This window comes from Carassius auratus, chromosome 30 (genome assembly GCF_003368295.1).
Source record: "Carassius auratus strain Wakin chromosome 30, ASM336829v1, whole genome shotgun sequence".
Taxonomy (NCBI): Eukaryota; Metazoa; Chordata; class Actinopteri; order Cypriniformes; family Cyprinidae; genus Carassius; species Carassius auratus.
The window spans coordinates 6,645,498-6,673,471 of NC_039272.1; the positions used below are offsets into that span (position 1 = coordinate 6,645,498).

General features: G+C 36.1%; 7 protein-coding genes and 1 non-coding gene across 11 annotated transcripts in view; 7 read left to right on the forward strand and 1 right to left on the reverse strand.

The window, feature by feature from the left end:
- Positions 1 to 5,623, forward strand: part of LOC113049001 (small G protein signaling modulator 1-like) — a 33,885-nt gene extending 28,262 nt beyond the window's left edge. The window contains exons 20-27 of one of the 3 annotated variants that reach the window (XM_026211005.1): positions 46 to 388; positions 476 to 1,503; positions 1,595 to 1,719; positions 2,676 to 2,758; positions 2,875 to 2,984; positions 3,431 to 3,527; positions 3,847 to 4,014; positions 4,242 to 5,623. In XM_026211005.1, coding sequence (XP_026066790.1) covers positions 46 to 388; positions 476 to 1,503; positions 1,595 to 1,719; positions 2,676 to 2,758; positions 2,875 to 2,984; positions 3,431 to 3,527; positions 3,847 to 4,014; positions 4,242 to 4,330 — 2,043 coding nt within the window. In that variant the 3' untranslated portion in view covers positions 4,331 to 5,623. Of the gene's footprint in view, positions 1 to 45; positions 1,504 to 1,594; positions 1,720 to 2,675; positions 2,759 to 2,874; positions 2,985 to 3,430; positions 3,528 to 3,846; positions 4,015 to 4,241 lie in introns of all 3 variants that reach the window. The other 2 variants (XM_026211006.1, XM_026211007.1) reach the window with 2 other exon arrangements.
- Positions 5,624 to 7,840: 2,217 nt separating this feature from the next.
- Positions 7,841 to 7,913, reverse strand: trnak-uuu (transfer RNA lysine (anticodon UUU)). The gene has a single exon. It is a non-coding gene; the product is annotated as a tRNA-Lys (tRNA).
- Positions 7,914 to 7,957: 44 nt separating this feature from the next.
- LOC113049002 (glutamyl-tRNA(Gln) amidotransferase subunit C, mitochondrial-like) lies at positions 7,958 to 9,977 on the forward strand. The gene is made up of 5 exons (XM_026211008.1): positions 7,958 to 8,307; positions 8,459 to 8,509; positions 9,041 to 9,210; positions 9,471 to 9,574; positions 9,865 to 9,977. Exons 1-5 carry the CDS (start codon positions 8,137 to 8,139, stop codon positions 9,924 to 9,926), a joined length of 558 nt encoding a protein of 185 aa, XP_026066793.1. The 5' UTR covers positions 7,958 to 8,136; the 3' UTR covers positions 9,927 to 9,977.
- Positions 9,978 to 10,109: 132 nt separating this feature from the next.
- On the forward strand, positions 10,110 to 12,316 carry LOC113049003 (polyubiquitin-like). The gene is made up of 2 exons (XM_026211009.1): positions 10,110 to 10,771; positions 10,879 to 12,316. The coding sequence occupies exons 1-2, from the start codon at positions 10,760 to 10,762 to the stop codon at positions 11,338 to 11,340; spliced, it is 474 nt and encodes a 157-aa protein (XP_026066794.1). The 5' UTR covers positions 10,110 to 10,759; the 3' UTR covers positions 11,341 to 12,316.
- A 555-nt stretch (positions 12,317 to 12,871) lies between these two features.
- LOC113049006 (polyubiquitin 12) lies at positions 12,872 to 14,035 on the forward strand. The gene is made up of 2 exons (XM_026211011.1): positions 12,872 to 12,995; positions 13,107 to 14,035. The coding sequence occupies exon 2, from the start codon at positions 13,110 to 13,112 to the stop codon at positions 13,578 to 13,580; it is 471 nt and encodes a 156-aa protein (XP_026066796.1). The 5' UTR covers positions 12,872 to 12,995; positions 13,107 to 13,109; the 3' UTR covers positions 13,581 to 14,035.
- Positions 14,036 to 15,869: 1,834 nt separating this feature from the next.
- Positions 15,870 to 20,767, forward strand: LOC113049012 (polyubiquitin 12-like). 2 transcript variants are annotated; one of them, XR_003276561.1, is made up of 3 exons: positions 15,870 to 15,970; positions 16,086 to 16,754; positions 20,752 to 20,767. XR_003276561.1 is itself a non-coding variant. In XM_026211019.1 (2 exons), exon 2 carries the CDS (start codon positions 16,089 to 16,091, stop codon positions 16,557 to 16,559), a length of 471 nt encoding a protein of 156 aa, XP_026066804.1. In that variant the 5' UTR covers positions 15,870 to 15,970; positions 16,086 to 16,088; the 3' UTR covers positions 16,560 to 17,045. The 2 variants fall into 2 exon arrangements, 1 of the variants encoding a protein (XP_026066804.1); XM_026211019.1 differs by lacking the exon at positions 20,752 to 20,767 and having other exon boundaries at positions 16,086 to 17,045.
- Positions 19,864 to 27,072, forward strand: LOC113049009 (polyubiquitin 12-like). The gene is made up of 3 exons (XM_026211016.1): positions 19,864 to 19,965; positions 20,081 to 20,576; positions 26,633 to 27,072. The coding sequence occupies exon 2, from the start codon at positions 20,084 to 20,086 to the stop codon at positions 20,552 to 20,554; it is 471 nt and encodes a 156-aa protein (XP_026066801.1). The 5' UTR covers positions 19,864 to 19,965; positions 20,081 to 20,083; the 3' UTR covers positions 20,555 to 20,576; positions 26,633 to 27,072.
- LOC113049005 (polyubiquitin 12-like) lies at positions 25,899 to 27,068 on the forward strand. The gene is made up of 2 exons (XM_026211010.1): positions 25,899 to 26,021; positions 26,137 to 27,068. Exon 2 carries the CDS (start codon positions 26,140 to 26,142, stop codon positions 26,608 to 26,610), a length of 471 nt encoding a protein of 156 aa, XP_026066795.1. The 5' UTR covers positions 25,899 to 26,021; positions 26,137 to 26,139; the 3' UTR covers positions 26,611 to 27,068.
- Positions 27,073 to 27,974: the final 902 nt, after the last annotated feature.

Consider the following 27,974-nt stretch of genomic DNA (forward strand, 5'->3'; position numbering starts at 1 on the left):
AAATGGTGCACCCCTTGACTGATGTTCCTCATTCTTTCCCGGTAGTTCTTCACTTCCCAAAACCCCTTCCCCTGGAGTAGCTTTCTTCCGTTTGGTTTGTTTTTCCAGGTGTTTGAGTCTGTAGAAGAAGTCGACCAGATCGAGTCCGAACCCAAGAGTGAAGACGCCAAACAGGTTTCCAAAATCTCAAATGGAACACCGCAAAATGGCACAAGTTCTCCAGACTCCGGTCTACCCTCTTCCAGAAACTTCTCCATTACTTCTGGTCAGTCAGACTCTTTGAGCACAGAGGACAGTGGGATACATGACCCAAGCCTTAAAGCTCAACCACAGCTAGCAGTATCAAAGGAGAGATTTGCGAGTTCATCTGGTGAGGTGACTGAGGAAGGTGAGACCGAATCGATTGAGAAACTGTGTGTGAGAGATTATAGTAGAATTGAGGTTAACAAAGTGTTGTCTCTGGTTGCAATATCAGAGAAAAGCAAGAAGGCCACAGAGAGCCTTTCCGATAAAATGTCAGAGGTGGAGACTGAGGGGCTGAGGATGGCTCGAGATGCCTTTGAGGCTCCTGCAGCAGTTCGCAGCCACATGACCAAAATGGAAGCGGGCGACTCTCCAGAGAGGACTTTGACATCAGAAAATGAAGCACTGGCAGAAATTCCCAAAGTGACAGAGGTCGAGGAATCCACTCCTTCAGAGCAGAAGATGAATGAGAATCCGGTAAGTGTGGACACTGAAAGGTCCCACATGGGAATTAAAGATATCATAGCAATCCCAGAGGAACCTTTGGCAACAAAAGATCATAAGGTATCAGATGCACTTGAGCATAAGGTTATAGCTGACATACTGGTGTCTCTTTCAAAGGACGATGATACAGAGAAAGAAACCAATCAATTAAGCAAAGCTAAAGACCACAAGACATACATAGATGACGCCAATGATTTTAGTGGCACACAAAGAGCTTTAAAACCAAGTGATGAGAAAGAAAACAAGACCAGTGATTTACCCAGTGGAGCTGGAACAACAGTAAAGAGGAAAGCAACATCATTTCTCCCAAAAACCATTGGTACAGAGCTAAGAGAAAGAACGGATGATTCAAAGAAGAGCACACATAAAGAAATGCAGAGGAAAGCTCCAGTAATTGAAGAGACGGTGGTCCCATTGGTGCATGAAGCTTTTAGCACAAGAGAGATGGGTGAAGCCCAAGATGCAACTGAGTCAGACGAGTCTCCCTCTGCAATTCAAATGGAAGAGATTCCTACAGCTAAAGTGTCCATGGTTTGGGAAAGGAAGAGTTCACCTAAAAGGAAGGCTAGTGAGCGGACAGCTGTAGCTGTGTTGGAGCTCAGGCTGGAGGAAGCTCATGGAAAGCCCAGCTCTGAAGGAATGGACTCTGAGGAGCCAGAGATGGAGAGTCTTTGCCCACAGCTGGATTCACTGGCTGTAAACGCTGAGAAGAATGAAGCTACCGCTCCAGTTGCCTATATAGGCACCACTTATTCTGTAAGCATGTGTTTCATAGAGGTATTTTTATATAAGAACATAGTTAACTATATTATCTATATAAATATATTCACCTTTGTGGTAATTGCAGCAAGAGCTTTTGGACCTGTACACTCTAAATCTGCATCGCATTGATAAAGACGTTCAGCGCTGTGACCGAAATTACTGGTATTTTACTCCTGCTAACTTGGAAAAATTGCGCAACATCATGTGCAGGTAATAAAATCATTCCTTTATGAGCATTCACTATTTGTGCTCTGCTTCCAATTTTGTTTTTGATCAAAAATACAGTAAAACCTATTGTTAAATACTATTACAATTTTAATTAACTCGATTTTAATATGTTATTTATTCCTTTGATGAAAAGCTGTGATATTTCAGCATTGTTACTTCAGTCTTCAGTGTTACATGATCTTACAGAAATCATTCTAATATGCTGGTTTGGTACTCCATACATTTTTTGTATTAATTTTTTTTATTGATGTTAAAAACACTTGCGCTGCCTAATATGTTTGTGGAAATATTTTTTCAGCTCTATTTTCAGGATTATTTTATGAATAAAAAGTTCAGAAGAGAATAAATAGAAATAAAATGCTTTAAATAGAATTTATAAGTCTTCACTGTTGCTTTTGATTACATTAAAGCATTAATTTTTAATATTTAATTTCACATGTTAATTTACTGCATTTTACATTTTAGATTACCTTTGCCATCATCTAGTGCTCACTTTAAATTAAACTTGGCTAACATCAATAATTAAATGCATGATCAAATGTAATCCTTAGTAAATTAAAAAAAATTTGTATCCATTTTTTGTTACTGTATATTCTAATGTTGTGATTACCTAAAAAAAAACAAAAAAACAACAACAACTAGTTTTAGTTTTTAATGAAGACTATAGGATACAATTTTAACACTGGCCATTTATGAAAAGAATAGTAGTTTTAATACCAGTGCATCAATATTTCTAAGTAATCAGATGGCAGATGGTAAAACGTGCATTAAACTACATTAAGTCATATCTTGAGCCCATACTATTATAGAGACTTGGAAGTGAGCTCTTTGACTGCAACTGCGTGTCAAAGCACATTAAACTCCTCAGAACATCTGGTGTTGTGATGTAGCTCAAATATCCCTGACCAGCGCATATAATGGCTTGTCCATTTCTGCAGTTATATCTGGCAGCACCTGGAAATTGGATATGTCCAGGGCATGTGTGACCTGCTCGCTCCCTTGCTAGTTATTCTAGATGATGGTGAGTCTGTCTTTGTGTGAACTGCTGTTCTTCATCTGTTTGCGAGTTCATGCCACTGTTTAAATAATAACAAGTAAGCGTAACTTTTCTTGTCTGTTTTTTATTGAATCTTTCAGAGGCCATGGCTTTTAGTTGTTTCACTGAACTAATGAAAAGGATGAATCAAAATTTTCCTCATGGAGGTGCGATGGACAAACACTTTGCCAATATGAGATCTCTCATCCAGGTCAAACGTCTAGATATTTTTCTCTCATGCTTGTTTGAAAACCGGTCTTTAAATGTGACCCTGGACCACAAAACCAGTCTTAAGTCTCTGGGCTATATTTGTAGAATTAGCCAAAAAATACATTGTATGGGTCAAAATTATAGATTTCATGTTTCATCATGTTCCATGAAGATAATTTTGTAATTTCCTTCCATAAATATATCAAAACTTAATTTTTGATTGGTAATAAGCATTGATAAGAACTTCATTTCAACAACTTTAAAGATGATTTTCTTTAAAGTTCTGATTTTCAAATAGTTGTATCTCAGCCAAATAGTGTCCGATCCTAATAAACCATGCATCAATGGAAAGCTTCTCAATTTTGACACTTAGACTGGGTTTGAGACTGGTTTTGTGGTCCACAAATGTGGATGTGGATCTTTTGACTCTTCACTGTATGCAATTAGATTCTAGACGCAGAGCTGTTTGAGCTAATGCATCAGAACGGAGACTACACACACTTCTACTTCTGCTATCGCTGGTTTCTTCTTGACTTTAAAAGAGGTAATAATGTCTTTCAAATAAGATATAATATGAGAATAAAGATGGTTTAAGCTGCCTTTGAAGCTGCCTTGCATGCAATGCGTTTACAAGTGACACTGAAGAAGAAATGTCTTCTGTTAGTTCTCATCTGCAATGAAATGAAGCCATATTTTGCTTAGAAATGACAGCTCCCCCTGCTGTCCATGCAGACTGGTTAAGTTATGACTGAAACAGGAATTTCTCCAGCTTTGACTCCCTTATTTATTTACATTTGAACAGTTTGCCTAATAAAAAGTTACTATCGCCATCTTTGCCTAACATACATATTTCATTTCCTCAGAGTTGGTGTATGATGATGTGTTTGCTGTTTGGGAGGTCATCTGGGCGGCTAAGTGTGTCTCCTCCAGTCATTTTGGGCTCTTCATTGCACTTTCATTGGTGGAGATATACAGAGACATCATTCTAGAAAACAATATGGACTTCACAGACATCATCAAGTTTTTCAATGGTAATTATATATTCATTATTCACCCTGGTATGGTAACATAAATCTCAATGTCATAAACCACTTAAAAATATATATAAAGACATCAGCAACAAGCATATAATGTAGCTATATAACCTGTCCTTCACAAACATTTGAAATCTAAAGAAAAGAGGATTGTGTAACCAAAAAAATCCACCACCATAGTCAATATTAAGTAGATGCATTCTCATATCACCTTTGTTTTTCAGAAATGGCTGAGCATCACAATATCAAGCAAATTCTGACTCTGGCTCGAGACCTGGTTTGCAAAGTGCAGACGCTTATAGAGAACAAGTAACTCTGAAACCTCTCACCTCTGTTGTTTAAATCATGTTCACAGTGTAACCCATCAGCCCTTGCTACAAAACAACAGGGAATATTTGGCCAAAGCTTAATGAGATTCATGGTAACATTGCCAATGCCAAACTTCTTGATCTGCCTGCAATCGGTCAGTGTGCGATTTTAATAGACTGCTCTGGTTCTTTAATCAGGTTTTCCTGAACATCTTAGTACATCAAATTTTATAAGCAGATGCTGCTAATGAGTGGTCATTCACTGTTTGACATGGATTTTCCTCCTGTGTCTAAAATGCAGTTAGGATTACCAGTCACTAGTGACTCATGGGCTCTGTTCCAAAACCTAGTGAGCTGCCTTGCTGTCTACTGCCTACATAAACTGAAGCTGAACATCACAAGTGACTGATTTGTTTCCAACTTGATTCAAGTAGAATTTGGTGTTAGTATGTTTTTTTTTCAAGCTAATATAATGACACATACTGTACATAGCACTCACACACATTCTGGGTAGAACAGTCAGTTAAAATCAGATTTAAAGGCACAATGTGTGAGTTTTCACCACTAGAGGGTGCATATTCAAAAACAAACAAAGGCGAAGTTTGATGACACTGTGAGTGAGTGTGGAATTATGGGAGTTGTCGTCTTCAACCCTGTCTAATAAAACACATAACATATTAAAGCATCTTCATGTTTTCTAAAAAAACAAAACCAGGAATCAGAATATATTGCGTCATTTGGCAGGTGACAAAATGTCACTATGGACACGGTCTGTGTCTCTAGTTAAAATTGCTTATTTCTCTGGATTTAAACATTTTTCTAAAATTTGGGATTATGTTAGTATACATATATATCACTGTTCTAGTGGTTTTTGCATATTTTAAAAAATCTTACATATTGTGCCTTTAGAACTTTATTAAAATACATGCCAATGAAAACAAGTATTTTTAAACATTTCCTTCATTCATGTCATGCTGCCTTAATATTTGACCAGTAGAACATATCTTAGAAAGCAGCATCATGTTGCAGAAATGTGCCTATGATGCCTTAAAATGCTGCCTTTGTAGGCAGCTCACTAGGTTTTTAGACAGAGCAATAGTTCAGAAGTTCAGGTCAGATGAATTTTATTGCTAAGAGACGCTCACACTAGATTTCATGCTGCATTTGCTTTCACATATATGGAGTGCACATGTACACTGCTGTTCAAAAGTTTGGGATCAGTCTGGTTTTTTTTTTTACGTTTTTGGAAGTCCCATGCACACCAAGGCAGCATTTATTTGATTAAAAAATGCAGTAACAACAGGACTGTAAAAATAATATTAAAAAACTTTTCTATTTTAATTTATTCAAGAATGTAATTTATTCTTGTGATGGCAAAACTTAATTTTTGCTTAATATATTTGTGGAGAATGCTAATGAACATAATTTATTTTTTTCATATAAATCTTTTGTAACATTATAAATGTATTTACTGTCAATTTTGATGCATCAAATTATTCCTTTGTGAATAACAGTATTTTTTTTTTATTTATTTTTTTTAAAAAGCTGACCTTAAAACCTTTTGAACAGTAGTGTATTCATAGATTGTACTTTATACAAATTTACATTAAAAAGACGTTTGATTTGTAATGCCATGGAAAACTGTAGTAGATTTATGTAGCAGATAATATATGTATTATATTTAAACATTTCATTTTATTTATAATTTATTAAAAAACAGAAGCCAGAGAGTACGATACGTTGTTACAGATATAAAGGATGATTTTTCTTGCCTAAAATCTAGTGTGACCGCCTTCTTAAAGCTTCTGTATGACTTTACTAGTATTCTGATGTGCCACTTTTAATATTATATGGATTTTCTTGTGCTTTTAGTCGTTTCTGAAACCTGCTTATTTCCGAGTCAGTGTTTACTGTGAGTTGTTTCATTCAATCAGATCAGGTTATCATATCACACAGTAAATTATTAGACAATACCAAGGAATGCCTCTAGGTATTAGATTTAGAACAGAGAAAAAATTGTGCGTAAGTTTCTTCTCTTTGTGTTACAGAACTGAATAATAATTTGGGGGTTTTCATGGGTTTATGTCATGTTTGAGTCAGTACTGTGTTCCAGTGCATTGGTGTCATGTTTTCAGTCAGCCTATGAATACCTGACATTAGGATTTGATGTTTGTTTGTTTGTTTGTGTGTGTGTGTGTGTGTGTGTGTGTGTGTGTGTGGGTGTGTGTGTGTGTGTGTGTGTGTGTGTGTGTGTGTGTGTGTGTGTGTGTGTGTGTGTGTGTGTGTGTGTGTGTGTGTGTGTGTGTGTGTGTGTGTGTGGACCGGGACAGCTCACAATCACTACCACAAGGCCTTGTCTGCTTGATGTATTCTTGCTGTTTGTGGACTGTACAGAAAATATGTTACATGCTATATTTATTATATAGAGAGAATCTATATTATTAACTTTGGTGTCGTTGCCTACATGGTTTTCAGAATGGACACTAATATTCACACGAAATGAAACTCATCAGTGCTCTTATTTATTTTTCTTTATGAAATTGTTGTATAAAATGTACATTGCGTTTCTTCTTCCACACTAACCACACTCCTCTGGTATGGATCTAATATTATAACATGTTGTAATCACAATGAATTGTTGATCCTATGATCAAACCAGTACAGCTACGGGTCAGAAACCACAATGAGGTGCAATCAGAAAGTGTATCGAATCACAAGTATAATTATTCACGTTTGATCTTTAACACAAGGCTACAAATGACCATTTAAGCAAGAATAGTAAAGCAGATCAAAATCAAAGTGTATTCCAAACTTCTGTGAACACATGAATTTGCATCTAATCTGCAGAATCTATGTGATCCTGAAATGAGCAGGTGTTAATAATTCTGCTGCTTCGAATCTTGTTGATTTCTTCATGTGCAAAATATATTCTGAAATAGAAGAAAAAAAACAAATTTATATAATTTGTATGTGTTGTTCCGTATTTATTTATATCTGAATGTATGCATTTTGTCTGTTTTTATTGTGAATGTTCTTGCTACACTGTGGTCAATCACTACAAAGTGTTAAAATCTAAATATATATTAAATGGTAAATGTACTTATTTAAAAAAACTAAATAAAATGGAATTGTTCTTATTTTTCCAACAAATATTATCATCATATTACTGCTTCTGTGGGCTATGATTAAGTGTCTGTGTGTGTGTGTGCATAGCCTATGTGTGTATATATATACCAATTTTTTATTGGTTATTAGAATTCTAATGAATTATACGTTATTAGAATTCTGTGTTTTATATATAAAAAATGAATTTTTTTTTTTTTTTTTATTATCATGTGTATAACTAGGTTAATAGCAAATATGACAAATATATATATATATATATATATATATATATATATATATATATATATATATATATATATATATATATATATTTATATTTATTTTATTTTTTTATTTTTTTGCATTGTCTGTGCCTGCGTACTTCTCAAAAAGGCAGATTAAAAATGTTCCGCCCGAACAGGGACTTGAACCCTGGACCCTCAGATTAAAAGTCTGATGCTCTACCGACTGAGCTATCCGGGCTCTTGCAGTGCAATGCTGCAACGTCTCTATCAGAAGATACTGACTTCTGTAGAGAAAAAAAGCGACAACTTCCGGTAAAGTACTGTTTTTTTCCCATCTTTATTTTTTGGTAGGATGTCTGTGGTTGTGTCCTTCGCAATAGAGAAATCCTTATAGCTTTTGCTTTGTTAATTCGACTCGGCGCACACAGCAACGTGACAAACTTTTGAACGTCATTATTAACATGTTTTGTAAATGTGCAGCGAAAGCGTCAAGTGCGCTGCGGCCTTTGCATCCTCGGTGTGGAATATTAACGTTGCCCGCTCTAAACAATACTGCATCGGGCAGCGGAACGTTCTGGTCACGGACATGCAAACGGGAATCAAGTAACGTTAACTCCGCATGGAATTCCAAGGTAAAGTGTTCTTAATTCGCGGTCTATTGTGTTGGGATTAATAAATGTATACAAGATGTGAATTAACCCATCAATAGGGGAGAAAATGTTTTATGTTGAACATATTATCCAACGTTAAAATAAATATTTCGCACATTGTTTAATTCTTCAGGTTCCTCAGGCGCCCACATGGGAGCCCATAGCAGAAAATCAACTTCCATCGGTAAGGCCTCTTTCTGCACGCACATTTACGCAGCTCACGCTGTAGGCTACTCGTGAAATACTGAAATACAGGTGTGGGTTGTTATTGATGTAGAAACCACTAGAGGGAGCGAGAGGAACACTGATGTACCAGTGAGTTTTATACATGCAAAGTTGTTTCAGGGTTTTCAGAAGAAGCACGCAAATACAGTTATTTACAAGACACGACAGTATGGGGCAGGTGGGCAAAATGTGCAAAATTTTGTCACCACATGTTTCTCCTTACCTAGTTGACAACCTCAGCAAAAAGTGGCATGACTGGAGCATTAGTAACAGATGCCCTCATAAAGATAAAGCTTTACTTTGACATTATTTACAATGTTTCTTCAACCTTGCAGTAGATGGCTGCAGAAAAACATAGTCCAGAAACTGAGCTGCTCTACACTGTGATGATGAGAGTACTTGGCAATCAATCTCATTCAGATATAAAAATGAAGAATTTATGCTTTCCTAAAAGACATAACAATATAACCATGTTTAATTTTATTTGCAGCCAACAAGAGTCTCCCCAGATTTAGTGGACAAATTGGAGAGATTAGCCCTCGTTGACTTTGGCAGTAAAGAAGGGGTGGACTGTCTGGAGAAAGCCATTCGATTCGCTGATCAGCTTCATGTCATTAATACTGATGGCGTGGAGCCGATGGATTCAGTTCTAGAGGACAGGTACTTAAGAATCCTGCTGATGCTCACATCAACTCTTACAAGTGTGACAGTGTGCTAGTCTTACCACTCAGTTTAGGGGCATCCACTGAAATAAGACCTTTTTTGATGGTGTTTTCATTTGTTGACTGTAAATATTGTTCAAAACCATATTTATGTTTGCTATATTTTCTCAATGGAAAATGGTGGTTGCTCTTCCCAGACACTCAAAGTAGGTTTGCTCAAAGTACAGTGTTTTCCCTTGAACTTGCTGTTGTGTGCAGAGAGCTGTATTTGAGAGATGATTTGGTAACAGAGGGTGAATGTGCGGAGGAGCTGCTCCAGCTGGCCAAACACACTGTAGAGGAGTACTTTGTTGCACCTCCAGGTAAAAAAAAACTAAACATGTTACTAAAAAGACAAGATGTTCTTTGAGAACTTAAGAACAAATCTATCTCCATTCTAACATTTAGTATTGAGGTTTTTATATAAATTATTGATTTAACCAGAGAAGGCCTGAACTAGAATTCACTGTTTAAATTCTACTGCCTGCCAGATTAGAACAGAGGTGTCTTGGTTAAATTTTCTTTGTGCTTTTTTTTATTAAATATATGTATATATAACTAATTGATTATGTGTACTGCTTATGAATAATCAATATTTCTTTTTTTAATGCAGGGAACATCCCACTGCCTAAGAGAGAAGAGAGATCTGCTATGCTTAAAGACTCTGAATTTTGACTGAAATGTAACATTAGATCTGACTTGCATTATAATAAATATTTATTTTTATCTTGTGTACTATGTCTTGAAATGTTCCAAACATATTTAAGGAAATGGATGATGCCTTTCTATCACTCATGGTCTCTTTATTTTGATTTGCTTAACCCTCTCAGGCTCAAATTAAGTTTTAGTAAATTAGTAACTTTAGTAACCTTTAGTAGTTTTTAGTACTCCAGATACATAAAATATGTATCTGGAGTAATAAGGTTTTTCGTTTTTAACTGTTGCAAATCTGCAACACCTGCCTTGAGAGGGTTAAATAAAGCAAACACAAATAAAAACACAGTTAAATAAACAAATCTAAGAAATAGACAACAAGAAGGACATGTTACAGAACGTCAAATAATCAGAATTTCATTCACAAAACAAATGTGAATGAACAGAATAATCCAAACATTTTTTGTTCTGACACACTTTTTTTTATTTGTCTAATATACATAAAAACAATCAGAATTCTGTATATATAGGCTATGCACATAATAATTCAGATTGTCTTCTATATCTATAGATAGATAGATAGATAATGATGAATGTTTCTGGGTTTGGTTCTGATGTAACTGAATAAGCATGCATTGTTGCTAAACAATAAACTGCTGAACAATGACAGGCCTTCACCCGTGCTCAGGTGGAATGGAAACAGAAAGTGACGTTGTGAAGTTTTCAGAAACGAAACATCATTGTTTATGGGCGGGACTTCAGTTGAGGCTTTAAATGTTCACCTCCATCCAGAGACTCATTATTTAACGCTGGAGTGATTTACCTGACTTCAAATAGATTATTCAGCAGAAGATATGAACAGCTCGGTAAGTCGCAAGAAAATATTAACAGAAACAGCATCTATGTAAACGGATTTTAAATACGCCGCCGATGCTTTGATAGTTTTTAATGCTTGTAATTCATATTTTGACAGGTAATGGAACTGAAAATCAAAGTGATGGGAGGAGATGAGAGGAGTCTGGAAGTGAGAAGTGATGCCACGGTTGGAGACCTCAAGCAGCTCATTTCTGAGCTCTTCAGAGAGCCTCCTTCCAAACTGAGGCTTTCTGACGAGAACCGTTCCATTTTCAACCTTGATTCCAGGAAACTCAGCGAATACGGTTTGCGTTCAGGCTCAGTTATGATCCTGGTCATCAACAGACCTTTCCAGGTGTTTGTTCAAAATGAAAAAGGCATTATAGGAACGTATGATGTTGCTGTCAATGAGACCGTAGTTCAGCTCCAGACTAAGGTCTACAACAAAGAGGGAGTCCCAAAGGATCAGCAGATACTGATTTACCAAGGCAAACAGCTGGAGGCTGACAAGAAGTTGCAAGACTACAACATCAAGTCAGGAGACACCATTTACATGACTCTCCGGCTCCGAGGAGGTTAATAGAGATCAGCGCGACCAGGATTAAGAAATGATCCAATTCATTAATAAATATATAAATATTCCAAAATAGAAATGTCATGTATTTATGCCTGTTTATCACCTATTCTATTTAATATCTAGTGTCAGAATATTAATTTTATTTCAATTTGATTTAATGTAGTTATGTAATTTATTAAGCTGATACAATCTGGAATAAGTGTAACTTTACTCATAGAGTTCCAGTTTAAGATTTCTACATATGTGCTGCTGGCCAACATTTGTTGTTAAATAAAATGTAAATTCTTAAACTAGTCCTGTGTATTTTGTTTGTTTTATTGGCTTGTTATGCCACTGCCTCACACCATAACTCAAAACAGAAAATAAGTTATGTTAAAAAAAAAATCACATTTTGGTGAGTTGTTATGTGACTTTCTTTTAATATTATTTTAAGTAACTGCTAATATTGTCTGTCACGACCATGAACTGTCAACTCATTTACACAAATTGTAAATAAATATTTGGAACACCGTTATTTGACTGTGGGGGATAATTCAGTCTCAGTTTGAAGTCAGACGTCTCGGTTCATTTATTGATTGATGTGAATGCTAAATTTGTCAATATTTATATTAAATATTTGACAGATTATTGTTGTTTTAACTGACCCAGCAAACACACATTTTGTGACAAAACTGACAAAGAAGCAGCTTGCACCCAAACATATATTAATTGCCTTTCATGTTCATAATAAATACTTTTTGAATTTCATAATTTAAACTTATTTCAATTTTGTAGCCATATAAGCTGCTTTAACTTCAAAAGTGTCTTCAGAATATTTAGTGAAGGATAAGCTCATCCTGGACAGTAAACACAAACACTGTTCATACTATAATTAGTCCAGAAACGAGATTGCCACGTCTCAGGTGGAACTGATTAGACTTTATCATATAATGGATGGACAGCAGGCATAACTGACACCAGAACAGAAAACAAAACTGTGACCTTGAACTGCAGTGTCGTCACAAATGGAGGTGTATTCACTCTGTATGACGTGCTTCACTTTACCTGGATTTCCCCAATCAGCAGGTGGAACATTCTCACATTCCAAAGATCTCTGATTCCCTGTTATGTGTGAATGAAAGGTGACTAATTCATTTTTTTTTTGTTACATTTATTTAAGTAATTTGTAATGTTTATGAGGTAGATTAAGGAAAGAAAGGAAAGGACTAAACTATTAGTCATCTAAGAATGTAGGCCTTCAACTTGTAAAATGTACAGCACTTATTTCTATTTTTAGTTTCCCAAATAGACCCACAAATAGTTGGCTGAGTTAATATATAAACAAGATTTATAAATAAATAAATGGATGAATAATTGAATTGAATTGAATGAATATTTCATATCTGAATTGTTGTTGAGTTCGTTTTTTTTTTATTTTTTTTTATTTTTTATTTTTTTGCGCTGAACATCCTGTGGATTTGCTGAGAATGGAAACCGAAAGTGACTGAGCAAGTTTATGGAAACGAAACATTGTTTGGAGGCGGGGCTTGAGCTGACGCTTTATAAAGGCTGTTCACGCCTTTGCGCACTGTAACCAGAAGCGGTGCGACTTACAAGACTTATTGAAGATAACATTCAGCGAAAGCCATATTAAGCAAAGCATTTAAACAACCAGACAGGTAAGCCACATACCCATGAAAATATTGAGCATTAACATTAACTCCAGTTTTAAGTAAATGGTGCTGTAGTTGTCAGTTTTTAATTCTTTTATATTTAATCTCATCTGAAAGGTGATGGAGCTGATAATAAGACTGCTGAGTGGAGATGTGAAGCGTCTGGAAGTGAGCGGTGGAGCCACAGTTGGTGAACTGAAGAAACTCATCTCTCAGATCATCGGAGAACCTTCTTACAAACAGAAGCTGTCTGCCGATAACGGTTCGCGTATCAGCCTTGAGGATGAGTCTCGAACCCTCAGCAGTTACGGTCTGCACTCTGGATCAGTGGTCAGTCTGCTCATCACCAACCCCGGACCTTTCCAAGTGTTCGTCAGGAATGAGAAGGGCCAGACCGGGACGTATGAAGTGGATATCAATGAGACCGTAGATCAGCTCCAGGCTAAGATCTACCGCAAAGAGAGAGTCCCCGTGGACCAGCAGAGACTGATTTTCAACGGAAGACAGCTGGAGTCCGGCAGAAAGTTGCAGGAATACGACATCAGCTCAGGAAGCAGCATTCACATGACTCTCCGTCTGCGAGGAGGGTGATCGGGCGAATGTGTGCAAAAAGGACCAAAAAGTGTTCTCTTTAGATTTGTTAATGATGTATACGAAACTCGCTGTTAAAATTTTATTTTTTTGCTTCATAATGTCTTAAGAACTCATGCAATTCCATTGTTGGCTATTTATCTGCACTTGTCTTCAGGGGAACACATTCAGGTGTCCTTGTTACATGTACTGACTATTATAATAACAGTAAATGCTGCATAATTACATGCAAGTATCCCCAAGTCAACCCTAATCCTAACCTTAACCATATGTACATGTAGTTAATCAATATTACTCAGTACACAAGTGTAAAAAGGACACCTTAAAATAAAGTGTAGCCCAACCCTCTTCAGAACTCATGAGGATAATTCCATTGTATATAACTGTATCTTTGATCATGATGAATGATCTTTCACTGTGACTATAATAATAAAAACTCAAATCATTTGAAGAAAGTTCCAGTTTTTTTGTTCTGTGGTTCTCATGTTTTTGTGAATTACTGAATAAGTTTTCCCAAAAAGCCTGACATAACTATAGTAAATGCTATTAATACTTGAATTACTAATCTTGCAATTTAAGGAAAACATAGCTCTATGTAAACAAATATTTCATCACAATTTTCACACATAGTCATATGGGTACCACGTCTCCAGAAAGCAAACACATAACGTGGTATAAGACACATGATAATGAATGGAAAGTGTTGAGTCTTCTCAGACTGATACGCTGCATAAGTTCAGCTCTAGAGGGTGTGTGTCTCTCTGTAGGGTGTGTCTGGATCACCTGGGTTTCCCTCGTCATGTGATCATGGGGAAAACCCTCTTACCAATGATTCACTCAAGAGCAGAATGAAAAATAAAGGTTGTGTAAGCAGCTGTCAATGAAACACCTTTTCGTTTTCGTTGCCAACTAATCTAAAGTCAGCGTGATTCATTATTATAAAATAAATATTTTATGATCTGTTCACCGAGAGGTTCTTTGGGGAATCAAAAATGGTTGTTTTCTATGGCATCACTGTGAAAACACACACTTGGAACCTTTATTATTGAGTGTTGCATATTACTGCAGTTAATGGACGTTACACAAATAACTAAATAAAAATAGTAAAAGTAATAATAATAGAAGCATTAGGGAACAAAGTACAAAATTTCACATTAAATCTCACTATGACGTAATTCTTGTCCATGAGATTTCAAGCTCTGTACACTACTGCATGTTTGTATCTTGCATCATGTTTATGGCCTGTTATACTCACTGCTTTTCTGAAGTATGGAAACAGAAAGTTGCTGAATAATCACTGGAAAGGAAACCAAGCCTGGGGGTGTGTTTAAAACAATCATGAATATTTAAAACTGATTGTGTGTTTTGTGAAAAAGGAAAACTTCATTTTTACAACAAATAAAAAGTAATAAGTATATTTTATTTCTTACCATTAAAGCTGCTATAAATGCAGAGTGAAATGTGCCCTTCACATTTTAAATACAACAAAATAACCCTCTTTAAAACACTGGCAAACAGTAAAGAGCCTTTAAATCAGGGGCGTCAGACTGGGGGTAGGTAAAACCAGTACTGATTACCAGGGCCCCAAAGGAAGAGAGGGCCCTTGAAAAGTCTGGAAATATATATTTTCAAGGGATGGGGGGGGGGGGGGGACATTAGGACTGCCTATGCATAGGGCCCAGGATCTTGTGCAGCGCCCCTGTTTTAAATCATAATATTAAGTGATTTAGTAACAAATACACATTTTGTGACAAAACTGACAAAGAAGTAGATTGCACCCAAACATATATTAATTGCCTCTTTATGTTAAATAATTCAGAATAGTTCATTGCTAAATTAACTTTTATTTTAACTTTATAGCCATATATGCTGCTTTAACTTCAAAAGTGTGTGAATGAAATTATCAAGAAGATGGCTAGTTAATATTTTTGTGTTTTATTTTATGAGGTTGATTTTGATGTTTATGAGGTAGCCTACATGAAGAAAGGAAAGGACTAAACTGTTATAACCTATAGCAGTATAACTACATAACACCATTCAAACTAAATGCTTATTTTAATGTGTACAGAAAACAAATATGGTAAAGCTATAAGTTACAAAAACAGAACGTTTAATAAATGAATGAATGAATATTTCACTTTTTTTGCACTGAACATCCTGTTGATCAATGATTTCTCAGGACTTACATCAGCGATTTGGTGAGAATGGAAACCGAAAGTGACTGAGCAAGTTTTTGAAAAGGAAACATTGTTTTGTTTGGAGGCGGGGCTTGAGCTGACGCTTTATATATTCATACCTTTGCTCACCAGAGGCACATTATCTTAAAAGACTTATTGAAGATAATATTCAGCGAAAGCCATATTCAGCGAAGCATTTAAACAACCAGACAGGTGAGCCGCATACCTATGAAAATATTGAGCATTAACATTAACTCCAGTTTTAAGTAACTAAATGGTGCTGTAGTTGTCAGTTTTTAATTCTTTTATATTTAATCTCATCTGAAAGGTGATGGAGCTGATAATAAGACTGCTGAGTGGAGATGTGAAGCGTCTGGAAGTGAGCGGTGGAGCCACAGTTGGTGAACTGAAGAAACTCATCTCTCAGATCATCGGAGAACCTTCTTACAAACAGAAGCTGTCTGCCGATAACGGTTCGCGTATCAGCCTTGAGGATGAGTCTCGAACCCTCAGCAGTTACGGTCTGCACTCTGGATCAGTGGTCAGTCTGCTCATCACCAACCCCGGACCTTTCCAAGTGTTCGTCAGGAATGAGAAGGGCCAGACCGGGACGTATGAAGTGGATATCAATGAGACCGTAGATCAGCTCCAGGCTAAGATCTACCGCAAAGAGAGAGTCCCCGTGGACCAGCAGAGACTGATTTTCAACGGAAGACAGCTGGAGTCCGGCAGAAAGTTGCAGGAATACGACATCAGCTCAGGAAGCAGCATTCACATGACTCTCCGTCTGCGAGGAGGATGATCGGGTGAATGTGTGCAAAAAGGACTAAAAACTGTTCTCGAAAAGGACTAAAAGTTTTTCTCTTTAGATTTGTTAATGATGTATACGAAACTCGCTGTTAAAATTTTATTTTTTTTGCTTCATAATGTCTTAAGAACTCATGCAATTCCATTGTTGGCTATTTATCTGCACTTGTCTTCAGGGGAACACATTCAGGTGTCCTTGTTACATGTTACATGTACTGACTATTATAATAACAGTAAATTCTGCATAATTACATGCAAGTATACCCAAGTCAACCCTAATCCTAACCTTAACCATATGTACATGTAGTTAATCAATATTACTCAGTATAACAGTGTAAAAAGGACACCTTAAAATAAAGTGTAGCCCAACTCTCTTCAGAACTCATGAGGATAATTCCATTGTATATAACTGTATCTTTGATCATGATGAATGATCTTTCACTGTGACTATAATAATAAAAACTCAAATCATTTGAAGAAAGTTCCAGTTTTTTTGTTCTGTGGTTCTCATGTTTTTGTGAATTACTGAATAAGTTTTCCCAAAAAGCCTGATATAACTATAGTAAATGCTATTAAAACTTGAATTACTAATCTTGCAATTTAAGGAAAACATAGCTCTATGTAAACAAATATTTCATCACAATTTTCACACATAGTCATATGGGTACCATGTCTCCAGAAAGCAAACACATAACGTGGTATAAGACACATGATAATGAATGGAAAGTGTTGAGTCTTCTCAGACTGATACGCTGCATAAGTTCAGCTCTAGAGGGTGTGTGTCTCTCTGTAGGGTGTGTCTGGATCACCTGGGTTTCCCTCGTCATGTGATCATGGGGAAAACCCTCCTACCAATGATTCACTCAAGAGCAGAATGAAAAATGAAAGCTGTGTAAGCAGCTGTCAATGAAACACCTTTTTGTTTTTCGTTGCCAACTAATCTAAAGTCAACGTGAATCAGGATTATTATAAAATAATTATTTAATGATCTGTTCACCGAGAGGTTGTTTGGGGAAGCAAATATGGTTCTTTTCTATGGCATCACTGTGAAAAGGGAAGTAGTGGCCTAATGGTTAGAGAGTCGGACTTGCAATCGAAGAGTTGTGAGTTTGAGTCTCGGGCCGGCAGGAATTGTGGGTGGAGTGCATGTACAGTGTTCTCTCCACCTTCAATACCACGACTGAGGTGCCCTTGAGCAAGGCACTGAACCCCCAACTGTTGCCCACTGCTCCGGCTGTGTGTTCACTGTGTGTGTGTGTTCACTGTGTGTGTGTGTGCACTTTGGATGGGTTAAAAGCAGAGCATGAATCCTGGCCGAATGTCACTTCACTTCAAAACTCATGCTTAGAACCTTTATTATTGAGTATAATTGCAATGGACATTACACAAATAAAACACACCAAGTTTGTATCTTGCATCATGTTTATAATCGCTGCTTTTCTGAAGTATGGAAACAGGAAGTTGCTGAATAATCCCTGGAAAGGAAACTCAGCGAAGGGGTGAGTTCAAAACAATAATGAATATTTAAAAGTGATTGTGTGTTTGTGAAAGAGACAACTTCATTTTTATAACAAAAAAAGTAATAAGTATATTTTATTTCTTAACATTAAAGCTGCTATAAATGCAGTGTGAAATGTGCCCTTCACATTTTAAATAGAATAATATAACACTCTTTAAAACACTGGCAAACAGTAAAGAGCCTTTAAATCATAATATTATATAAATGTTATTTTATTTTATACATGTTTTATTGGTGTGTGTGTGCTGGTAATTATTTTAAACCAAGCGTCATAAAAACAACATTGTATGCATTTATCGGGCTATGAAATTATACAAAATAATCACCAAGACCATTGCTTTATATACATCACCTCACAGTGAAGATAACAGCAGTAGTATTAGCAACCGCTAAAATTATTTTGTGCTCAATATATTTTAATTAATCAAATACAGCAATCAAAACCCTGACATGATTGTCAGGAACTTCTGCAAGCGAACGAAATAGTTTTAGTAACAAATACACATTTTGTGACAAAACTGACAAAGATTGCACCCAAACATATATTAATTGCCTCTTATGTTAAATAATTCAGAATAGTTCCTTGGTAAAGGAAGTTTTATTTTATTTTTGTAGCCATATATACTTCTTTAACTTCAAAAGTGTCTTCAGAATATTTAGTGAAGGATAAGCTCATCCTGGACAGTAAACACAAACACTGTTCATACTATAATTAGTCCAGAAACGAGATTGCCACGTCTCAGGTGGAACTGATTAGACTTTATCATATAATGGATGGACAGCAGGCATAACTGACACCAGAACAGAAAACAAAACTGTGGCCTTGAACTGCAGTGTCGTCACAAACGGAGGTGTATTCACTCTGTATGACGTGCTTCACTTTACCTGGATTTCCCCAATCTGCAGGTGGAACATTCTCACATTCCAAAGATCTCTGATTCCCTGTTATGTGTGAATGAAACTCTCAAGAAGGTGACTGATTAATTTATTTTTTGTTACATTTATTTTTTAATGTTAATTTGAATGTTTATGAGGTTGATGAAGGAAGGAAAGGACTAAACCATACGCAGTTATAAACTGACTATAGGCTAACTATAAACAGCGTATAAACTATAGGCCTATGCTGATTTTAATGTAGATTAAAGAAAACAAATATGGGATAGCTATAAGATACAAAACAGAACGTTCCCCAAGCGTTCATATGGTTCCTACAGGTTATTTATTTATTAATAATTTTTGGTTTTATTGTTTGTTATATTTAGCATTTTTGTTTGTTTTGCATCCAAGTTAGAAAATTATCTGCGGGTAAACAGAACATTGCAAGAAGGTTTTATTTTTTTATTTTATTTATTTATTATTAATTACCTGCAGGGAACCAATAGGCCTACTGAACGTTCTTTAAAGGTTATTTCTATTTTTAGAATGTTTTGGGACCGACAGATGGCTGGCTGCGTAAATTCAGCTAAAGGAGATTTATAAATAAATAAATAAAAGAATGAATTAATGGATAAATTAATATATCATATTTGATTTTATTATATATATATATATATATATATATATATATATATATATATATATATATATATATATATATATATATATATATATTTTTTTTTTTTTTTTTTTTTTTTTTTGCACTGAACATCCTGTTGATCAATGATTTCTCAGGACTTACATCAGCGATTTGGTGAGAATGGAAACCGAAAGTGACTGAGCAAGTTTTTGAAAAGGAAACATTGTTTTGTTTGGAGGCGGGGCTTGAGCTGACGCTTTATATATTCATACCTTTGCTCACCAGAGGCACATTATCTTACAAGACTTATTGAAGATAACTTTCAGCGAAAGCCATATTCAGCGAAGCATTTAAACAACCAGACAGGTGAGCTGCATACCTATGAAAATATTGAGCATTAACATTAACTCCAGTTTTAAGTAACTAAATGGTGCTGTAGTTGTCAGTTTTTAATTCTTTTATATTTAATCTCATCTGAAAGGTGATGGAGCTGATAATAAGACTGCTGAGTGGAGATGTGAAGCGTCTGGAAGTGAGCGGTGGAGCCACAGTTGGTGAACTGAAGAAACTCATCTCTCAGATCATCGGAGAACCTTCTTACAAACAGAAGCTGTCTGCCGATAACGGTTCGCGTATCAACCTTGAGGATGAGTCTCGAACCCTCAGCAGTTACGGTCTGCACTCTGGATCAGTGGTCAGTCTGCTCATCACCAACCCCGGACCTTTCCAAGTGTTCGTCAGGAATGAGAAGGGCCAGACCGGGACGTATGAAGTGGATATCAATGAGACCGTAGATCAGCTCCAGGCTAAGATCTACCGCAAAGAGAGAGTCCCCGTGGACCAGCAGAGACTGATTTTCAACGGAAGACAGCTGGAGTCCGGCAGAAAGTTGCAGGAATACGACATCAGCTCAGGAAGCAGCATTCACATGACTCTCCGTCTGCGAGGAGGATGATCGGGCGAATGTGTGCAAAAAGGACTAAAAACTGTTCTCGAAAAGGACTAAAAATTGTTCTCTTTAGATTTGTTAATGATGTAGCTAAATATGATACTCGCTGTTAAAATTGTGAGTTTTTTCTTCATGTCTTAAGAACTCATGCAATTCCATTGTTGGCTATTTATCTGCACTTGTCTTCAGGGGAACACATTCAGGTGTCCTTGTTACATGTACTGACTATTATAATAACAGTAAATGCTGCATAATTACATGCAAGTATCCCCAAGTCAACCCTAATCCTAACCTTAACCATATGTACATGTAGTTAATCAATATTACTCAGTATAACAGTGTAAAAAGGACACCTTAAAATAAAGTGTAGCCCAACCCTCTTCAGAACTTATGAGGATAATTCCATTGTATATAACTGTATCTTTGATCATGATGAATGATCTTTCACTGTGACTATAATAATAAAAACTAAAAAGTTTTTTGTTCTGTGGTTCTCACGTTTTTGTGAATTACTGAATAAGTTTTTCCAAAAAGCCTGACATAACTATAGTAAATGCTAATTCTTTATGAAAAAAAGAAAGTAGACATTAATTACTGTAATTTACATGACATCCAGGTCTGTAAATCACTTTCATACTTAGAATACCTCATATATCCAGGTTTTCCAAAATGGATCCCTGATTCTTCAAAGAAAAAACATTAAATAAGATAAGAAATATCTATAGCTCATATTAATACTTGAATTACTGATCTTGCAATTTGAGGAAAACATATTTCATCACAATTTTCATACATAGTCATATGGGTAACGTCTCCAGAAACCAAACACATAACGTGGTATAATGAATGGAAAGTGTTGAGTCTTCTCAGACTGATACCCTGCATAAGTTCAGCTCTAGAGGGTGTGTGTCTCTCTGTAGGGTGTGTCTGGATCACCTGGGTTTCCCTCGTCATGTGATCATGGGGAAAACCCTCTTACCAATGATTCACTCAAGAGCAGAATGAAAAATAAAGGTTGTGTAACCTGTAAATGAAACACCTTTTTCGTTTTCGTTGCCAACTACTCTAAAGTCAAGGTGAATCAGGATTATTATAAAAATAAATATTTTATGATCTGTTCACCAAAAGGTTCTTAGGGGAACCAAAAATGGTTGTTTTCTATGGCATCACTGTGAAAACACACACTTGGAACCTTTATTATTGAGTGTTGAGTATAATTGCATAGTTAATGGACGTTACACAAATAACTAAATAAAAAATAGTAAAAGTAATAATAATAGAAGCATTAGGGAACACAGTAAAAAAAATTCACATTAAATCTCACTATGACATAATTCTTGTAAATGAGATTTCAAGCTCTGTACACACCTGTATGTTTGTATCTTGCATCATTCTGTTATACTCACTGCTTTTCTGAAGTATGGAAACAGAAAGTTGCTGAATAATCACTGGAAAGGAAACCAAGCTTAGGGGTGAGTTTAAAACAATCATGAATATTTAAAACTGATTGTGTGTTTGTGAAAGATGCAACTTCATTATTATGAAAAAAAAAAAAGATTTTTACTGAAACCGCTTTAATTAGGGTCGTAAAAGATCTTCTTATCACGGCGGATTCAGGTGCATGCAGTATTTTGGTCTTGTTAGACCTCAGTGCTGCTTTTGACACTATATGCCACTCTCTTCTGCTTGACAGGCTGGAAAATTGGTTGGGTCTTTCTGGAGTTGTCCTCAATTGGTTTCGGTCTTATTTAACAAATCGTGCCCAGTTTGTTGGCTCGGGTAACTACAAATCAGATACCGTGCCTGTTCGACAGGGAGTTCCTCAGGGTTCAGTATTGGGTCCAATATTATTTAATATTTATATGCTTCCACTTGGGCAGATCATTAGGAAACATTGTCTTGGGTATCACTGCTATGTGGATGATACGCAGATTTACATCACCACTAGTCCTGATGTCCATTGCTCATTAATAGCTTTGCGTGGTTGTTTAGCAGAGATTAGTATCTGGATGCATAACAACTTCCTGAAGCTGAATGGCTCCAATACTGAACTGATGCAGATTGGTACAGTGGCAGCTACTCGTAAGGCCGAGCATATCAGTTTGATTGTTGATTCCTGTACGGTAATCCCCACTTCACAGGTGCAAAATCTTGGTGTCATTTTTTTTTAATTGTGATCCACAATTATCATTTGAAGCACACATAAAACACATCTCTAAAACTACATTTTTCCACCTGAGAAACATAGCTCGACTTAGACCTTTTCTCTCTTTTGCAGACACAGAAAGGCTTTTACATGCCTTCATAACAACTAGGTTAGATTATTGTAATGCCTTGTTCTCAGGCCTTCCAGCTAAATCGTTGAGCAAGCTTTAGTATATACAAAATTCTGCCGCTCGTGTGCTCACTTGTACTTCTCCTCGTGAACACATTACACCTGTTCGTTCACAATTACACTGGCTTCCCGTAAATGCGAGAATTGATTTTAAAATTCTTATTTTAACATACAAGGCACTTCATGGGAGTGCACCTGAGTATCTTTGTGAACTCATCAGTCCTTATATTCCATCACGCTCTCTTCAATCTACTAACTCTATTTCAATTCACCAGCCATCATGTAAGCTAAAGACCATGGGGGAAAGAGCCTTTTCATATAAAGCCCCTAACCTATGGAATGTACTTCCTCTGCACGTCAGAAATTTACCAACGTTGGGTCATTTTAAAAAGTTGATTAAGTCACATTTATTCAAGACTGTCTTTAATTAATTGTTGTATTGCTTTTGATGTTTTGTTCTATTTTATTTATTACTTTATTGCTGTAGCGCTTTGGGTTTAAGAAAAGAGCATTACAAATAAAATGTATTATTATTATTGTATTATTAGTAGTTCTTTCTAGCTCAAGCAAATCCACAAACTAATAAAAGGATTTATTATTAAGGTCGCCTGTTGACTGCTGTATATAAAAGCCCTTCAATATAGTTGTTGTTACCTCAGGGGATGAGGGAGTCATCAAAAAAAACAAAACAGAAAATATTTTTTTTTGTGGCTATAATAGAGTACCGGCACCTCTTTTGGGCCACTTAAAGCACTGCAGTAAAGTACATGTAGTTCAAGTTCAAGTTCAAGTTCGTTTATTTATAAAGCACCACTTAACACAGTCACCCGACTGACCAAAGTGCTGTACAAAATAAAATGCATGACATATAGAGATAAAATAAAGCAGATAGAATTGACAACACTAGAACATGTTACATGCCAGTGCAAGTTAAAAGAGTGTATAGCTTCCCTTGAGCATTTGATGGTACATAATAATTAAAAACACCAAGTGTGAAAATTTACAATCCAGTATGTCTAGCACTTTATCACAAATATTATGTTTTTACACACGACTACCTGAAACTAATGAAACAAATTTTCACATTAAATCTCACTATGACGTAATTCTTGTCCATGAGATTTCAAGCTCTGTACACACCTGTATGTTTGTATCTTGCATCATTCTGTTATACTCACTGCTTTTCTGAAGTATGGAAACAGAAAGTTGCTGAATAATCACTGGAAAGGAAACCAAGCCTGGGGGTGAGTTTAAAACAATCATGAATATTTAAAACTGATTGTGTGTTTGTGAAAGATGCAACTTCATTTTTACAACAAAAAAAGTAATAAGCATATTTTATTTCTTAACATTAAAGCTGCTATAAATGGAAATGTGCCATTCACATTTTAAATACAGCAATATAACCCTCTTTACAACACTAGCATACAGTAAAGAGGCTTTAAATCATAATATTAAGTGAATTATATATATATATATATATATATATATATATATATATATATATATATATATCTTTTTTTTTTTTTTTTTTTGGTGTGTGTGCTGGTAATTATTTTAAACAAAGCGTAATAAAACAACATTGTATGCATTTATCGGGCTATGAAATTATACAAAATATATTAGCAAGCCCATTGCTATTTATGTACATCAACTCACAGTGAAGATAACAGCAGTAGTATTAGTAACCGCTAAAATAATTTTGTGCTCAATATATTTTAATTAATCAAATACAGCAATCAAAACCCTGACATCATTGTCAGGAACTCCTACAAGCGAACGAAATAGTTTTAGTAACAAATACACATTTTGTGACAAAACTGACGAAGAAGTAGATTGCACCCAAACATATATTAATTGCCTGTTATGTTAAATAATTCAGAATAGTTCCTTGGTAAAGGAACTTTTATTTTAACTTTGTAGCCATATATACTTCTTTAACTTCAAAAGTGTCTTCAGAATATTTAGTGAAGGATAAGCTCATCCTGGACAGTAAACACAAACACTGTTCATACTATAATTAGTCCAGAAACGAGATTGCCACGTCTCAGGTGGAACTGATTAGACTTTATCATATAATGGATGGACAGCAGGCATAACTGACACCAGAACAGAAAACAAAACTGTGACCTTGAACTGCAGTGTAGACACAAATGGAGGTGTATTCACTCTGTATGACGTGCTTCACTTTACCTGGATTTCCCCAATCAGCAGGTGGAACATTCTCACATTCCAAAGATCTCTGATTTCCTGTTATGTGTGAATGAAACTCTCAAGAAGGTGACTGATTCATTTATTTTTTGTTACATTTATTTTTTAATGTTAATTTGAATGTTTATGAGGTTGATGAAGGAATGAAAGGACTAAACCATACGCAGTTATAAATTGACTATAGGCTAACTATAAACAGCGTATAAACTATAGGCCTATGCTGATTTTAATGTAGATTACAGAAAACAAATATGGGTTAGCGATAAGATACAAAACAGAACGTTCCCCAAGCGTTCATATGGTTCCTACAGGTTATTTATTTATTAATCATTTTTGGTTTTATTGTTTGTTATATTTAGCATGTTTGTTTGTTTTGCATCCAAGTTAGAAAATTATCTGCGGGTAAACAGAACATTACAAGAAGGTTTTATTTATTTATTTATTTATTATTATTATTATTATTATTATTTGTAATTACCTGCAGGGAACCAATAGGCCTACTGAACGTTCTTTAAAGGTTTTTTGTATTTTTACAATGTTTTGGGACCCACAGATGGCTGGCTGCGTAAATTCAGCTAAAGGAGATTTATAAATAAACAAATAAAAGAATGAATTAATGGATAAATTAATATTTAATATTTGATTTTATTATTATTATTATTTATTTTATTTTTTATTTTTTGCACTGAACATCCTGTTGATCAATGATTTCTCAGGACTTACATCAGCGATTTGCTGAGAATGGAAACCGAAAGTGACTGAGCAAGTTTTTGAAAAGGAAACATTGTTTTGTTTGGAGGCGGGGCTTGAGATGACGCTTTATATATTCATACCTTTGCTCACCAGAGGCACATTATCTTACAAGACTTATTGAAGATAACATTCAGCGAAAGCCATATTCAGCGAAGCATTTAAACAACCAGACAGGTGAGCCGCATACCTATGAAAATATTGAGCATTAACATTAACTCCAGTTTTAAGTAACTAAATGGTGCTGTAGTTGTCAGTTTTTAATTCTTTTATATTTAATCTCATCTGAAAGGTGATGGAGCTGATAATAAGACTGCTGAGTGGAGATGTGAAGCGTCTGGAAGTGAGCGGTGGAGCCACAGTTGGTGAACTGAAGAAACTCATCTCTCAGATCATCGGAGAACCTTCTTACAAACAGAAGCTGTCTGCCGATAACGGTTCGCGTATCAGCCTTGAGGATGAGTCTCGAACCCTCAGCAGTTACGGTCTGCACTCTGGATCAGTGGTCAGTCTGCTCATCACCAACCCCGGACCTTTCCAAGTGTTCGTCAGGAATGAGAAGGGCCAGACCGGGACGTATGAAGTGGATATCAATGAGACCGTAGATCAGCTCCAGGCTAAGATCTACCGCAAAGAGAGAGTCCCCGTGGACCAGCAGAGACTGATTTTCAACGGAAGACAGCTGGAGTCCGGCAGAAAGTTGCAGGAATACGACATCAGCTCAGGAAGCAGCATTCACATGACTCTCCGTCTGCGAGGAGGGTGATCGGGCGAATGTGTGCAAAAAGGACCAAAAAGTGTTCTCTTTAGATTTGTTAATGATGTATACGAAACTCGCTGTTAAAATTTTATTTTTTTGCTTCATAATGTCTTAAGAACTCATGCAATTCCATTGTTGGCTATTTATCTGCACTTGTCTTCAGGGGAACACATTCAGGTGTCCTTGTTACATGTTACATGTACTGACTATTATAATAACAGTAAATTCTGCATAATTACATGCAAGTATCCCCAAGTCAACCCTAATCCTAACCTTAACCATATGTACATGTAGTTAATCAATATTACTCAGTACACCAGTGTAAAAAGGACACCTTAAAATAAAGTGTAGCCCAACCCTCTTCAGAACTCATGAGGATAATTCCATTGTATATAACTGTATCTTTGATCATGATGAATGATCTTTCACTGTGACTATAATAATAAAAACTCAAATCATTTGAAGAAAGTTCCAGTTTTTTTGTTCTGTGGTTCTCATGTTTTTGTGAATTACTGAATAAGTTTTCCCAAAAAGCCTGACATAACTATAGTAAATGCTATTAATACTTGAATTACTAATCTTGCAATTTAAGGAAAACATAGCTCTATGTAAACAAATATTTCATCACAATTTTCACACATAGTCATATGGGTACCATGTCTCCAGAAAGCAAACACATAACGTGGTATAAGACACATGATAATGAATGGAAAGTGTTGAGTCTTCTCAGACTGATACGCTGCATAAGTTCAGCTCTAGAGGGTGTGTGTCTCTCTGTAGGGTGTGTCTGGATCACCTGGGTTTCCCTCGTCATGTGATCATGGGGAAAACCCTCTTACCAATTATCCACTCAAGAGCAGAATGAAAAATGAAAGCTGTGTAAGCAGCTGTCAATGAAACACCTTTTTGTTTTTCGTTGCCAACTAATCTAAAGTCAACGTGATTCAGGATTATTATAAAATAAATATTTAATGATCTGTTCACCGAAAGGTTGTTTGGGGAAGCAAATATGGTTCTTTTCTATGGCATCACTGTGAAAAGGGAAGTAGTGGCCTAATGGTTAGAGAGTCGGACTTGCAATCGAAGAGTTGTGAGTTTGAGTCTCGGGCCGGCAGGAATTGTGGGTGGAGTGCATGTACAGTGTTCTCTCCACCTTCAATACCACGACTGAGGTGCCCTTGAGCAAGGCACTGAACCCCCAACTGTTGCCCACTGCTCCGGCTGTGTGTTCACTGTGTGTGTGTGTGTGTGTGTGTGTGTGTGTGTGTGTGTGTGTGTGTGTGTGTGTTCACTGCTGTGTGTGTGTGCACTTTGGATGGGTTAAAAGCAGAGCATGAATCCTGGCCGAATGTCACTTCACTTCAAAACTC